Raw genomic sequence first — 13,366 nt, 5'->3', positions numbered from 1 at the left:
AAGATATTATTTTGAAAAATCACTTTAATTAGTTGAAAGTGAATACCTAATATTTGCACGCTTTTTCCAATATATATATATATATATATATATATATATATATATATATATATATATATATATATATATATATATATATATATATATATATATATATATATATATATTCCAATTAATCCAATAAACTCCAGCCACTCCATTACTCCTCTAGCACTCAAATTTACCCTCACCTGCTGTTTTTATAAGCTAATAAAAACTTCCTTATTTTAGGGGTATTTATGTCATTCTAATCATATATGAAAAATGATAAGTGGAAGTCTTTTTTTTTAGTTTTTTTGATTCCCAAGATTATTTTATTACCAATAATTTATGTATTTAAAAAAAAAAAAGGATAGATGAGCTATTTTTCTTGTTATACTTTCTTGTTTTTCTGGTTGTTCTCTTACACTTCACAGTCATCATATCTTTGGGATTTGATCTGAAGAATATTAGTGGCTTCTAAAATTTTGCTGGATAAAATTTTCAGTTTCCGGTAAAACAATAACAAGAAATTAAGCAAAACCCAATTCTCATATACACAAATCATTTATCTTCCATTTTCAAGATTCATCCTTTATCCTACAATTTGTGTATATAACAGTTGACCACACTGTAAAGTACTCATTTTGAGCCCATTCCCTTATCCGCAAATGGGTATGAATTACTTTTGTGCCTTCTTATCCTATTGAATTTTGTTCTTGTACAGTTAGGGTTTATTTGAATCTGTTTCTTATTGAATCTTGTGGTTGTTTTGTGAATATTATTTTCAAATAATCAATTGGGGCTTGTTCTTTATTAGGTTTGGTTGATATTTGTGGTAGAGTAAGAAGGTGTAGTGTTTAAGTGATGGTGGTGGTATCTGGGACTGGAGACCCTGTTGAGTCATTTCTGAATTCAGTACAATTTGTTAAGAATGCATTTTCGCCGATAGAGTTAGGTATTAAGAAAGTGGCCAAGGATTTTGAGCATTGTTGGCCTGGTCTAAAGACTGGGAAAGTTGAGAGTTGTACTAGTAGTTGTGGTTCTGGATTAGATGTCAAGAAAATGAGTGTAGTTAAGCAAGGTGATGAGAAAAAGAAGGGCTTGTTGATAAAGTTACCGATTAAGATGTTCGTTGGAATGTTTGGGAATAATGGGCAGACCAATAAAGGGAGCAATAATGTGGCTAGGAAAGGGTTGAAGGAGAAGTATGGTGGCAGCAAAGGGGATGGGAGTTGTGTGAATTGTCTGCAATTTGCTGTGGCTTGGTCATTGTTGATGAATGGTTTTGTTCAGGCTGTTCCGAGCCCCTTTAAGACTGTGAAAAAGCGTGTTCAGAAGGCGAGCAATGAGGATAGAGCTCGTGATGATGTTAAAGATAATCTGAGGGTAAATTATGTGAAGGAAAAGAAGCACAAAGAGGGAAAGAATTTATCAGTTGAGTGCTTTCTTGGTTTTCTTTTTGATCAAGTAGCTCTGAATCTTCAAAAGTTTGACATAGGAGTCCAACAGAAGGAATGTCAGATTGCCGAGTCTAATCAAATTCCTTCGCCTGTCAATAAGTTTGATCATTTCAAGATTTTTGTCAGTATTTTAGAGGGGAAAAGAGCTGATGTCAATGGGTTTCTTGGGAATCTGAATTTTGCTAGAGTAGGAGGTGTTCCTTCAAGTATTGTTGATGTAGATTCTTCCGTGGGAGAAGAGAGAGAAGATGGTGTTAACGATATTGGTGGTCAAGAAGAGAGCACTGGAAATTCCGCAAGAAGTTTAGCGAATGGTTTGCTCAGTATTCCATTATCCAATGTCGAGCGTTTGAGATCAACATTGTCCACAGTTTCAATAACAGAACTAATTGAGCTCTTGCCTCAGTTAGGACGACCTAGTAAAGATCATCCCGACAAAAAAAAGCTGTTCTCTGTCCAGGACTTCTTCAGATACACTGAGGCTGAAGGTATGCCTCGATCCTAGTTATAAAGTTGATCTAAAGTTTTGTCCTTTTCAAGTGACTCTGTTAACATGGCTTTTGATCTTTACATGAGTTGTTTCTATTGGTCAAAAATCAACAAATACTGAGATTTCGTCATATCTGCGTGCCTTACAGTAGACTGATTACTTTTTCTGATCATCTCTTTCATATTACTGTACATGTTTTCTTGGGTCTTTAGGTATAAAGAAGAAAGACCAAGATAGAAATTAATGGCATTAGCATCATACTCTGAGAACTTTGTGCTCATTTGTTGATCTAATGATGTTGATGTCTTTGTTTTAGTTTCCTTTTACCTGCAGCTTTCTATTTTACAGCAGCTCTGTTTCTTGTATATTTTCTTCACTGCTTCAATAAGAAATCTATATTTATGTTATCTTTTAATTCGACCTTCATCGACTAGTTAGTAATTATGTCAAACCTAAATCAAGTTTGTTTGAGACTTTGAGATTGTCAAGTATGTGTCAACAGGGGACTTGTGTTTTGGCTAGTTAGTCCACTCATCTTTCACACATGTATCAATCCCACGAAAAGTTTCTAATTTGTTGTGATTGAAAATGATGAATATTTTAGCAATCTATACTCCTTAACAACTTATCTCGATTTCCTTGAGCATAGAATTTCGTTGCTCTTCAGTGTGCGATCTGCAATGCAAAGCCGATCCTAAAGCCAGATGTGGGGGGGGGGGGTGTATAGATTGTCGACCAGCAGAAAAGTAGAGCTATAATGGATTCATAGGATTCATATAGCCGAGCCCAACTAGTTTAGGATTGACGCAAAGTTGATTGATTGATATAGGATTTTCTTTACCTTTCTTTCTTTAATGATCCCTTCCAAACAAAACCTTTCTGTGCCTCCTCTGAGGTGTTTTTTCCCCCATTTCTTTCCCTCGTGTTATATATCAAGCAAAAGCATATCTTTAATAAATGGTAACCACCCTGTCAGCTGTATTAGTTTCCAGCATATAAGATTGACAAGTTAAATGGTGAAAAGGAGGGAACTGTTCTCTTGTAACATGAGATAGGAGGTATATTAATGTATGCACATACTATGTTGTTCCATGAACCTCTGCTTAAACTTGTTGCCACTTGTTTACTTAAAGCCTTAATATTACATAATGAGCACCTTGGAAATATAGTTGGTAATGCTTGACATGCTATAAGCAACAACTTCACCAAGTCCTTGGGGCTTCAAATCATATACTCGGAGTGGCTAAAATAGAAACCTGATAAAAATTGGCACATCGTTCGTAAACCTTATTGTCTATGGGGGCATGGTGATAGTACATTTAGTAAAAATGTGAGATGTGGAACATGTCTGTACTAGATAACCTCATAAAATATGTATGATTGTCTATCTGGCTGCGTCTAGCGATGAGATAGAAAGTTAGTGCAGAAGATGTGGCTTGTGCATGGACAACAAACTGCACAACCATGATAAACAAAGGTGCAAACACATGAAATATCTCTTACCAACTTTTGACTTGTAATAATAAGTAGAAGAAAATTTTGTTGACATGGAGTTGGATGAAATGGTAAGTTCAAGGAAACAAATGAGTAACTGGATCATTTTTCCAGTAGCTGAACAATTCTCAACGTGATTGAAGTAAATGATTCCTCTATCATGTGCACCTATTATTATTGTTATTATTGCTGTTGTTGTTAGTTGTTGCTGTTATTATTATTATTGTCGTCATCATGATCATTGTTGTTGTTATTATTATTATTACAACATTTTTTCCTTCTTTGGGTTGGGATGAGTAAATTTCAATATTTGAAGGGCTGCCTGCGACGTACAAGATCTCCATTATAAGGAAATTTCGGTAAGTAAATTTGGATATTGTCAAGCATGCCCTTAGTCCTGTGTTGCACTGTTGCAGGTAAGAGATTCTTTGAGGAATTGGATAGAGATGGTGATGGTCAAGTCACGTTGGAAGATCTTGAAATTGCTATGAGAAAGAGAAAATTGCCAAAAAGATATGCCCATGAATTCATGCGTCGTGCTAGAAGTCACTTGTTCTCAAAATCTTTTGGGTGGAAACAATTTCTGTCCTTGATGGAACAGAAGGAACCCACCATCCTGCGGGCTTACACTAGTCTTGCTTTGAGCAAGTCAGGCACATTGCAGAAGAGTGAGATACTTGCATCACTAAACAATGCAGGACTTCCAGCAAATGAAGACAATGCTATTGCCATGATGCGCTTTCTAAGTGCGGATGCAGAAGAATCTATTTCCTATGGACATTTCCGGAACTTTATGCTGCTACTACCATCAGATCGGCTTCAAGAAGATCCTCGGTAGAATAACTTTTTCCCTTTTTGAATGATATGATAATACCAACAGTAAGATGTCAGAATATAAAAAGAAGTTACAGTAATGAGCTCCTTGTTAAGGTTCACTTTGGTGAAACTCCAGTTTTTCACTTCCATTATCTAACTTCTCCATGTTTTGGGAAAACTAGGCCTTTCATTTGAGTTAACCCTGGAGAAATGAGTTGATTAGAGTCCTTTCTTTGAGATTCTTTTTGAAGACAATCTTCAATTATTGATCATGTCTCCTATTGCTTGATCATCTGAAGATCAAATATACAGAGGACTAAATATAATCAGTTGCTATTATTAGTGGTACTACCGCATGTTAATCACTTGTCATGTTTATGCTGGTGGAGATGCAACTAGAAAAGATGTTATAGGGGCATAACTTGAAAAAGGTCTTGGGTTTTGGAAGTTGATGGTTTTGGTTCTTCTAACTTTTGTTCATTTTGAGACATTGTGATCTTAATTATGTTTTGGCCTTAGCACAGAAGAAATAGCAAGATACAAAACAATTTTGAGAAACATCCAGCAATTCTGTGTTGGGGAGTTTAGGTATAAATTCGAGCGCTTTTTAACATTTTGTAGAGGGAAAATGTTTGGTATTAGAAAGTCTTACCTTTGGGAAGACAATAGAGTGGGCTCGTTATAATTATGGTACTTGCGAGACTTCCGTTTTTTGGTGAGTCAATTTAGTCGACAATTGATGGGAAGATCCTCTAAGTAGTTTTATAACTATGGATACATACATAAAAGAGTCTCTCTAGGCGTGGAGCCTTTGGTTCAGTGGTGAGAGAGCAGCGTGTGAAATGTGAGTTAGATGCACGTCATTAGTTCGAACCCTGCTGCAAATAGAAACATGGTATTTAGGTGGGGAAGGGTAGATGAGCGGGCCATTAATCCACCGAGTTTTGGACCGTGCGCTAGCTGGCTCTCGGGGATTTTCCAGTTATCAAAGTAAAAAAGAGCATTCCAAACCACCTAATTATCCAAGCAATATCTGGTATTGTGTGTGCATGACAAATATGCCAAGAATAATTAGATCATGTGCACCTAAAGAACTTAATTTTCTTTCCTTTTGAAAGCTGTGCAATTCATGCATGTTTTCTATAGCTGCTTAAGGGATCACATGCACTGTTCATCCATGTTCTTACCGTGGTTTCCTTACAATCCTATAAATTATTTTATTGCATTCGACAGTATCTGTACATAGCAAATAATACCAGTATCCACACATAGCAAATAAATTAAGCGTCGAATTTCCCCATTTTATAATAATTGCAGTTTATGAAAAGATGATCTAGATCCACCTCTTATTATTACCCAAAAGAAAATAGGAAACAAATTGATGCATGTGGATTCCCTTTTGCTGTTAGTATAGCACTCTGCAGCTGTCTACAGGTATAAGGGACCTTGATACTTTGTGAGATATTATATGGTCAATGAATGTTGAAGCACAAATATTAGCAAAAGAAAAAGGGATGAAATGTTAGAGAGCAAATAGTATAATGAAATAGGTTTTATAAGTGTGAATATTTTAGTGTTCTATTAGAAAACGGTGGAAGACAATGTGTCTGTTAGTTAATAAATTCAGATCAAAAGTTGACTTGATACACTCAATATCAATTTTCATTTTTGGATGTAGATGCATGTGGCACGTGCAGTTATGATTCTTTTCTGTCTCAAAACTATTATTTTGTTGATGGTACATGCAATTGCCGCTATTGCAAAGCCTGACTCTTTTCTGTGTTACTTTTTCTTCAATTGATAATATGGAGTCTTATTTCAAAACATGAGTTGGTTTCTAAAATTTTTTGTGCATGCAGAAATATCTGGTTCGAGGCTGCTACAGTGGTTGCTGTTCCTCCACCCGTAGAAATTCCTGCTGGAAGTGTCCTAAAATCAGCATTAGCGGGAGGCCTTTCTTGTGCATTGTCGACATCCATAATGCACCCTGTGGATACGATTAAGGTAAAGATTTTTCTTTTTTTTTTCCTTTCCAGAAGCATTATTTGTTGCTGAAACTTCTGTCATAACGTAGACCAGTTATTTATTTCCTTGAGTTGCTGGTGGAAATGATAAATGGTGTCACTCATTGATTGTTTTAATTTCACAATAAAGAAAATTACCCAAAAAGGGCAAAATACGACAAGATATTGGATAAACAATTTAATAGCAAGATACTCCTTTGTCCCTAAAAAACATACATCCTTTTTGTAACACCTTACTTCATCCAAAAGAAAAGAAAAAACTTACATCCTTTTTTTCTGTCCCAAAGATATCACCTCTTTCCGGGAAAAGAAAAATCTTCCTCCGACAATTCAAACTAATATAAACTGACGCTACTTCATAATATTTCAAACTTGATCTATCATCTTACCAATTAATAGTTCCTCTTTATCACATTTCAAACTATTATTTAACACACACTCAATGTAGTAAAACATTTCCCTTTTAATAAGTAGTCAAACAAGGTGCACGCTTTCCTTTTTTAACCAGTTTCTTAATTGGGTAAGTAAGTTCGTGTGAGGTTATACTTTTCAGATAATCTTTTCCTGTTTGGTATTTTCAATGAAGCATAAGAAACTCTGATTCAAGGAAATAAATCAGTCAATTGTCGTGGCATAATTCTGGTGGTCTAGTGTGTTCCGTCCATCTGATGTCTTGGATATGGTGAAATTAATTTTGAAATTGAATAGCAATTCGTTAGAGTGAATGTGTATTCTGAAAATTTTGGCTGGTTCATCAGACACAAGTACAAGCATCAACACTTACCTTTCCACAAATCATATCGAAGCTTCCCGAACTTGGAGCAAGGGGATTATACAGAGGTTCTATTCCTGCTATTCTAGGGCAGTTTTCAAGGTTAGTCCTTTTGTGTAACAATAATAACAACAAACCCGGTGTAGTTCATGTATCTTGGTAAAAATGTACCTTTTTTGTGTCTGGATTGTAAAGTTTGATTGATTATTGCAGTCATGGCTTGCGTACTGGAATATTTGAAGCAAGCAAAGTTGTGCTGATTAATATTGCTCCTACACTTCCAGAACTACAGGTAAGGGTTTAGCAGTGGAATCCTTCTGAGGGGTTTTCCCTCTCTTTCTGCTAATATTGTTCAGTTTAAATTTTTTGTTAAGATAGTTCAAAGTAATTCATTAATACCACACCAAGGTGGTGCTATCTTTGAAAAATGTGCTGTGGCTATTCATACAAGCAGGTATTCCCACTGCCAAAAATACAAAAGAAACCAAAGAAAACTTTTGACTTTCGACATCAGGTTCTCAACTTCTTCAAAAGGTTCTCCTATTTCCGTCTCTCTCTAAAATAACCAAAATACAAAAGCCTGTAATTTGGAATCATATCCACCTCTAACAGGTGGTTGACATCGCCCAGTGCAAGTCAAATACACCACAATGCATATCCTCCTTGGATTATTGATGGTCTTAATGCCCCCCCCCCCCCAAAACCCCCCCACAACCAAAAAAAAACAATAAGGGAAAAAAGCTTTGATGAGATGACCATAGTAAGACTTAACTGAGAAGTGCTTCGTGGATGCTCCTTTGTATCATTCTATCCAATTCTCCAAACTCTAGCTATATAATCTCAGCAAGCATGAAGTCACCTCGTCATACGCCCAACCCTGAAGGGGTTTGGACTTTTGAAAGATATTTCTCATGACAGTTGAGAACCATCTCAAATCGCAGCTACTGTAACCGTCTTGTCTGTTGCTAGTGCAAATAATCTCAGGAAATCATCTTCCAGAGTATTTTCACCACACCAAATATTTAACATTAACCGTACTCTTTTTGCATTTTTACCGAGAACCAGACTGAGCTTTGAACTGGCCAATCTTTCTTTGGCATACTTTCCACAGAATCATCCATAGGAAGAGGTCGCGTCTTTTAGCAACACCCAACCAGTACTTCACATTAATCACCATCTTTCACTTGGCCCCATCTTCATTGGCATAGTTCTATAGCCACTTTCACAACAAAGCGTGTTTAAACATCCCCGCTTTCAGTATTCTCTTGCATGCTCAATGAGAGCTGATGGTAATTGTAGTTTGCAACCATTTACTGGTCAGAAAGTAATCTGGTAGAAAGATTATGAATTAAAATTTGGTAGGTTTTGAGAAAGTTGGCAATCAGCTTAATTAGGTCAATCTTTCGCCTTGATTTTAAAAAAGATTGGACCTTAACTTTTGCAGAATGGTAAAACATTTCAGCTTTGCACGGATAACATTTCAAAAGTCCTGTCTTTGATAAATTTGGTATATCACCTCTTCAAACAATGTCATTGGTTATCCATTTACATGATGGCCAGTTGAGGCCTTCTTATTACCATCTTTTTGTTCCTTCTATTATTGTTTCTCAGCTTATAAGACTCTTTCACTGTGGTTTATCCGGTGGCCACCCAGCTGATTCTGCCTTCTGATGGTTCCATTTACATTGGAGGGCCCAATTAGTTGACTGATTTCTGTCAGCTTATGTACTTCATTTTAAGCATCCTAGGCAAGAACACAGCAACTGTTGACTAAAATGACTACTCATTCTTAAGTTGAATTTAAAGGGGGATTTTTTAAGCTTTTGAATTATCCAAGTATCCATGGGAGGATCTGCTCATCATTCAATGAGATTAAAGAACTCCTAGAACCTAGATGAGCTGCGATGAAATGTAGGAAAGGCAAAAAACAAATATGATATGATAACTTTCTTTCACATTTTTAGTGTGCTTGTTCTCTCTCCCCCTCTACTTCAATTGATGTTCTTGGATGCTGCCTGCTGCCGCTGTTTTTTGTGCCCCATAGGTACACAAGAAGGCTTGAAAATATAGTAATAAGGAAAGCAGGATCAATTAGTTGAGCAGTGACTTGCTACATAGGATTATTGCCTGACTGATCTTCATTTGTTTGGATTCACAAAGCTAGTTACTTATCCATTTTCTTGTTTTTGGAATGTTATCTAGGTTCAATCTGTGGCATCATTCTGCAGCACTTTCTTAGGTACTGCTGTGAGAATACCTTGTGAGGTGCTCAAGCAAAGATTGCAAGCTGGTCTTTTCGACAATGTTGGGGCAGCAATTATTGGCACTTGGCAGCAAGATGGTCTTAAGGGTTTTTTCCGTGGAACTGGTGCCACTCTCTGCCGTGAGATTCCATTTTATGTTGTAGGCATGGGCCTATATGCCGAGTCCAAAAAGGTGATTTGCACTTATTTAAGCTTGCAGTATACTTAATTTGTATGAATTTTCCCCTGACTTCATTCTCTCCACTATCAGTTTATTTTTTTAAAACTGTTTAAAGCTGATATATTAATGACAAAGATATGACTGAAAAATCAGAAAATCAAGATATAAAAAGAAAAGAGAGAGACCTAAGCCAAGGATATAGAATTATAAATTCCAAAATATTCCGATCCTTGCTTGCATTCTCCTTTGCAGCATAACTCGAGTAGGCACAAGCATCCATCGCTGTGTTTAAATCAGCCTTATAATCTTTAAATCGTCCGCTATTCCGCTCTATTCAGATTAAGTGCAGAATGCGGTGAGAAAGCATCTCACTTCTCTTATGGGATATTAGTTCTTTACAAGAACTGGCATTACCTAGTGAACACTGTTAAGAAAAATGGACACTAGGTCTAACTCAACTCCAAAAGCTAGCTCATGAGATGAGGATTGCCCAATACCTTATAAAGAGACGACAACCCATTTCCTCAACCAACGTAGGACCCTAACCGACACCAACAGAGGAAAAACAGGTTACCTAGTTAGAAATAGCACAATGGAGCATGTAATTATTGACTAATTCTGTGGTTTTTTGACCTATTATTTGTTGCAAAGTAACTGATGTACATTCTACATTTTAAAACAGCAAAAAAGAAGAAGGGGAAACAGAATAGTTGTAGTACTTCATAAGTAGTAAAAAGCGTGACAGGAGTCATTTCTAACTGAGTGTGAATCTTCCCTTTTAGCACTCTCGTTATCCCAACTTTTATGATACTTTTTCCACTTTGGGACGTACGTTCTTATAATATTATTCTGTTCGATTTTTTCAGCTTTCAATTGCTCAAGTTTTAAACTTTAATATGATGCTTTCTTTATCCATATCCCAACTTTCACTTATTCAAGTTCATTTAACTATTCAAATTTAAATTTTGATGTCATGTTTATCTATCAAACCAACATTTCGACTACTTTTTTAGTATTTTGTTCACCGTCATTAATATAACATATAGTCGAAAAAGTTGATAATCAAGAAAAACTAATGTAGTTATATGGTGAATATTTGTAGATTCACAATATCTCTAGTGTCATTTCATTTGCATTGCTGAATGTTGTAAAATAATCTATTTCATATTCGCTCTTATTATTATGGAGAATAATTACTTGCCTTATCACAAGTAGAGAATAATTATTTACCTTACTCTACTATTTTAAGACATATAAGGAGCCCCTGCTCAGTGGCGGAGGCAGGATTCCTGCTAAGGGGGTTCAAAAAAAGAAATAATTAAAAGTGACTATGGCCTGTGAGAATTGAACCAGCAACCTTACAAAGGTTTTGAACCCCCTTGACCATTGAACTATGCTTTTGGGCTGTGTCAAAGGAATTTAAAACATAGAGGTACAAACCGGATTTTGCCTTATATGTTCAGTTTTCCGGCGATCCGCCCCCCCTAAATCCGCCCCTGCCCTGTTGAGAAATGTTCACAATCATGTCTTCGATAAACCTCTTCTTTATTTTGTTTCTTTACCTTATACATTAGTCATTAACATTTTAATATTTCGTGTCCAATTAAACACCATATAAAAATTGGATGGATGGAATACGAAGTCCTCTGGATTTATTCAGCTTTTTGACATAGTATTGTGTACTATAATCAAGGAAAAGCATTATGCTGTGTCTGCTATATAAACTCTTGTGTAATTTTCTGAAATGCAGTTGGCTGGATCAGCAGCTCCCTTTAAACATCTATTATATAGATTAATTGGGTTGGTAGGTAATGGGATAGTAAACAAATTTGTAGAATATTTTACGAATGATGAATTTAATGGATGACTATTAACTGGTAATCAGGTCTAGTTGCCTGAAGCAAAAGATTGAACAAATCTGAGTTAGTGTACCATTTAGTGTCCTCGATTTTAAAATGCATATATTTTCAATTTCAGCTAAAGAAAATAATATGTTGATTTTAGGCAGTGCAACAGCTTCTGGGGCGAGAGTTGGAGCCTTGGGAAACAGTTGCAGTTGGAGCTTTATCTGGTGGTTTTACAGCCGTCTTAACGACTCCATTTGATGTGATAAAGACCAGAATGATGACTGCTCCGCAGGGTAGGACTGTGACGTCATCGATGGTCGCATTATCAATTCTCCGTCATGAAGGACCCCTCGGATTGTTTAAAGGAGCCATTCCTAGATTTTTCTGGATTGCTCCTCTGGGTGCGATGAATTTTGCTGGCTATGAGCTAGCAAGGAAAGCCATGGACAAGGAGCAACTTGCTCAGAAAAGTGGCTAGCAAAACATCGGCTCGGATTTTGTGTAGAGATGGTAACATGTAAAAGCTGCTGGAAAATTTTGAACCTTTTCCAAGTCACAGCAGTGACTGATCGTATCACATTTAATTTGTCGAAATCCCTGCATTTTCTCGTTAGAGGCGACAACCTTTTAGATTTGGCCTCTGGAACAGTTGTAAATTGTCATTAGCAGCATCTTTTGCTTTGTAATATCATAATTTGTACATCATCTTGTGCAGTTTCTAAACTCGATACATCAAGCTGTAGATCTAGTAGGTATCAAGAGAACAAAATGAACTGAAAACCCTTTTTGAAATTTCACTGTTCAGTAGAATAGCCAAAGTCGTCTCATTCTTTCCTATATATCTTGTGAATGATGAATCTTTTCCTTAAGACTAATTAGCCAAAGGAATATATTTTTGAATGCATTATTGTGTGAATCAACTGCCTGGAAGTCTTGTTAAGGTTACATTATTGTTAACTTTGAACTTTAAATTGTATTAGGAACAAGCATAGAAACAAGATCTTCATTTGGTAAGTCGGGGAAATGTTTTTACAGAAAATAAGTCATTTATGATGTTTGATTGTCCGAATATTTTTAGGGAAATTATTTTCCACTAATTAGAGGAATACCATTGGAAAATAAAATATACGGTATTTTTCAGGAAAGATTCATTAATTTCCTCTAACAAGAGGCATAGAGATAAGCAGAGTTTTCAGACTTTCACAATTATCTGAATGTCAGTGTGTATATAACAAAAGGAGCCTATTAATATTCTAAAGAAGTTTTGAATATAACAGTAAAGTAATATTCCATACGATCTTTACCTACAAAAACTTTAATAGTAATAGTTATTTGCCCTCTACCTTCTCATGTAATAAGAGAAAAAATAGTTGAAGGACGTTCATACAGAGGCTTGATTAATCAATCAACTTGTTCGAGCCTCTCTATTATTTTGTTGTTCTTTCTTCCTTTCCTTTCCTTATTATTTTGTTGTTGTCTGGGGGGAGGAGCATGGGTACTAACCATCTTATTAGGGCAAAATACAAAATTTACAAAATTTAGCAGGGGTTAGAAACTCGTGCTGATAACGTGTTATGAAATAAAAGCAATTTAGTAAAACATAAACAAGAATTGTTGTTATGAAATAAAAGCAATTTGGTAAAACATCAACAAGAAATGGAGATAGAGAGAAGAAAGAGATTTTCTTCTTCAATTGTGTGTATTATCTTATCTATTACAAGGCCTTTATATAGGCATAAAAAGTAAAGAATCACTATTGCAAAATATGTCATTGAACATGTCATTAAGCATTTGAGAGGAAGATCATGGAGGAGGTTATGGAGTTACAATCATAACTCCATAATTATTAGAGTATTGGGAGTTATGGAGATAATGGAGAAGATTAGACATCCACCATAATTTAATTTTCTTATAACACTCCTACTTGGATGTCCATAGATAATGTGCCTCGTTAAAACCTTATTAGGAAAAAACCCTATGGAAAAAAAAATCTCAGTGAAGGAAAAAGAGTACATATG

At 35.8% G+C, this 13,366-nt stretch overlaps 1 protein-coding gene across 3 annotated transcripts; it reads left to right on the top strand.

The window, feature by feature from the left end:
* Nucleotides 1-337: 337 nt before the first annotated feature.
* LOC107824374 (uncharacterized) lies at nucleotides 338-12,187 on the top strand. Of its 3 annotated transcripts, none has more exons than XM_075228193.1 (8): nucleotides 338-693; nucleotides 839-1,969; nucleotides 3,882-4,299; nucleotides 6,141-6,285; nucleotides 7,064-7,179; nucleotides 7,291-7,369; nucleotides 9,280-9,513; nucleotides 11,510-12,187. In XM_075228193.1, exons 2-8 carry the CDS (start codon nucleotides 886-888, stop codon nucleotides 11,591-11,593), a joined length of 2,160 nt encoding a protein of 719 aa, XP_075084294.1. In that variant the 5' UTR covers nucleotides 338-693; nucleotides 839-885; the 3' UTR covers nucleotides 11,594-12,187. The 3 variants fall into 3 exon arrangements, with proteins under 3 accessions (XP_075084294.1, XP_016506606.1, XP_075084293.1); XM_016651120.2 differs by having other exon boundaries at nucleotides 11,506-12,187; XM_075228192.1 differs by having other exon boundaries at nucleotides 394-1,969.
* The last annotated feature ends 1,179 nt before the right edge of the window (nucleotides 12,188-13,366 follow it).

The sequence above is a fragment of the Nicotiana tabacum genome, chromosome 13 (genome assembly GCF_000715075.1).
Source record: "Nicotiana tabacum cultivar K326 chromosome 13, ASM71507v2, whole genome shotgun sequence".
NCBI lineage: Eukaryota > Viridiplantae > Streptophyta > Magnoliopsida > Solanales > Solanaceae > Nicotiana > Nicotiana tabacum.
The sequence above is the reverse complement of the archived record's forward strand: the minus strand, read 5'-3'. Positions and strand labels throughout refer to the sequence as shown.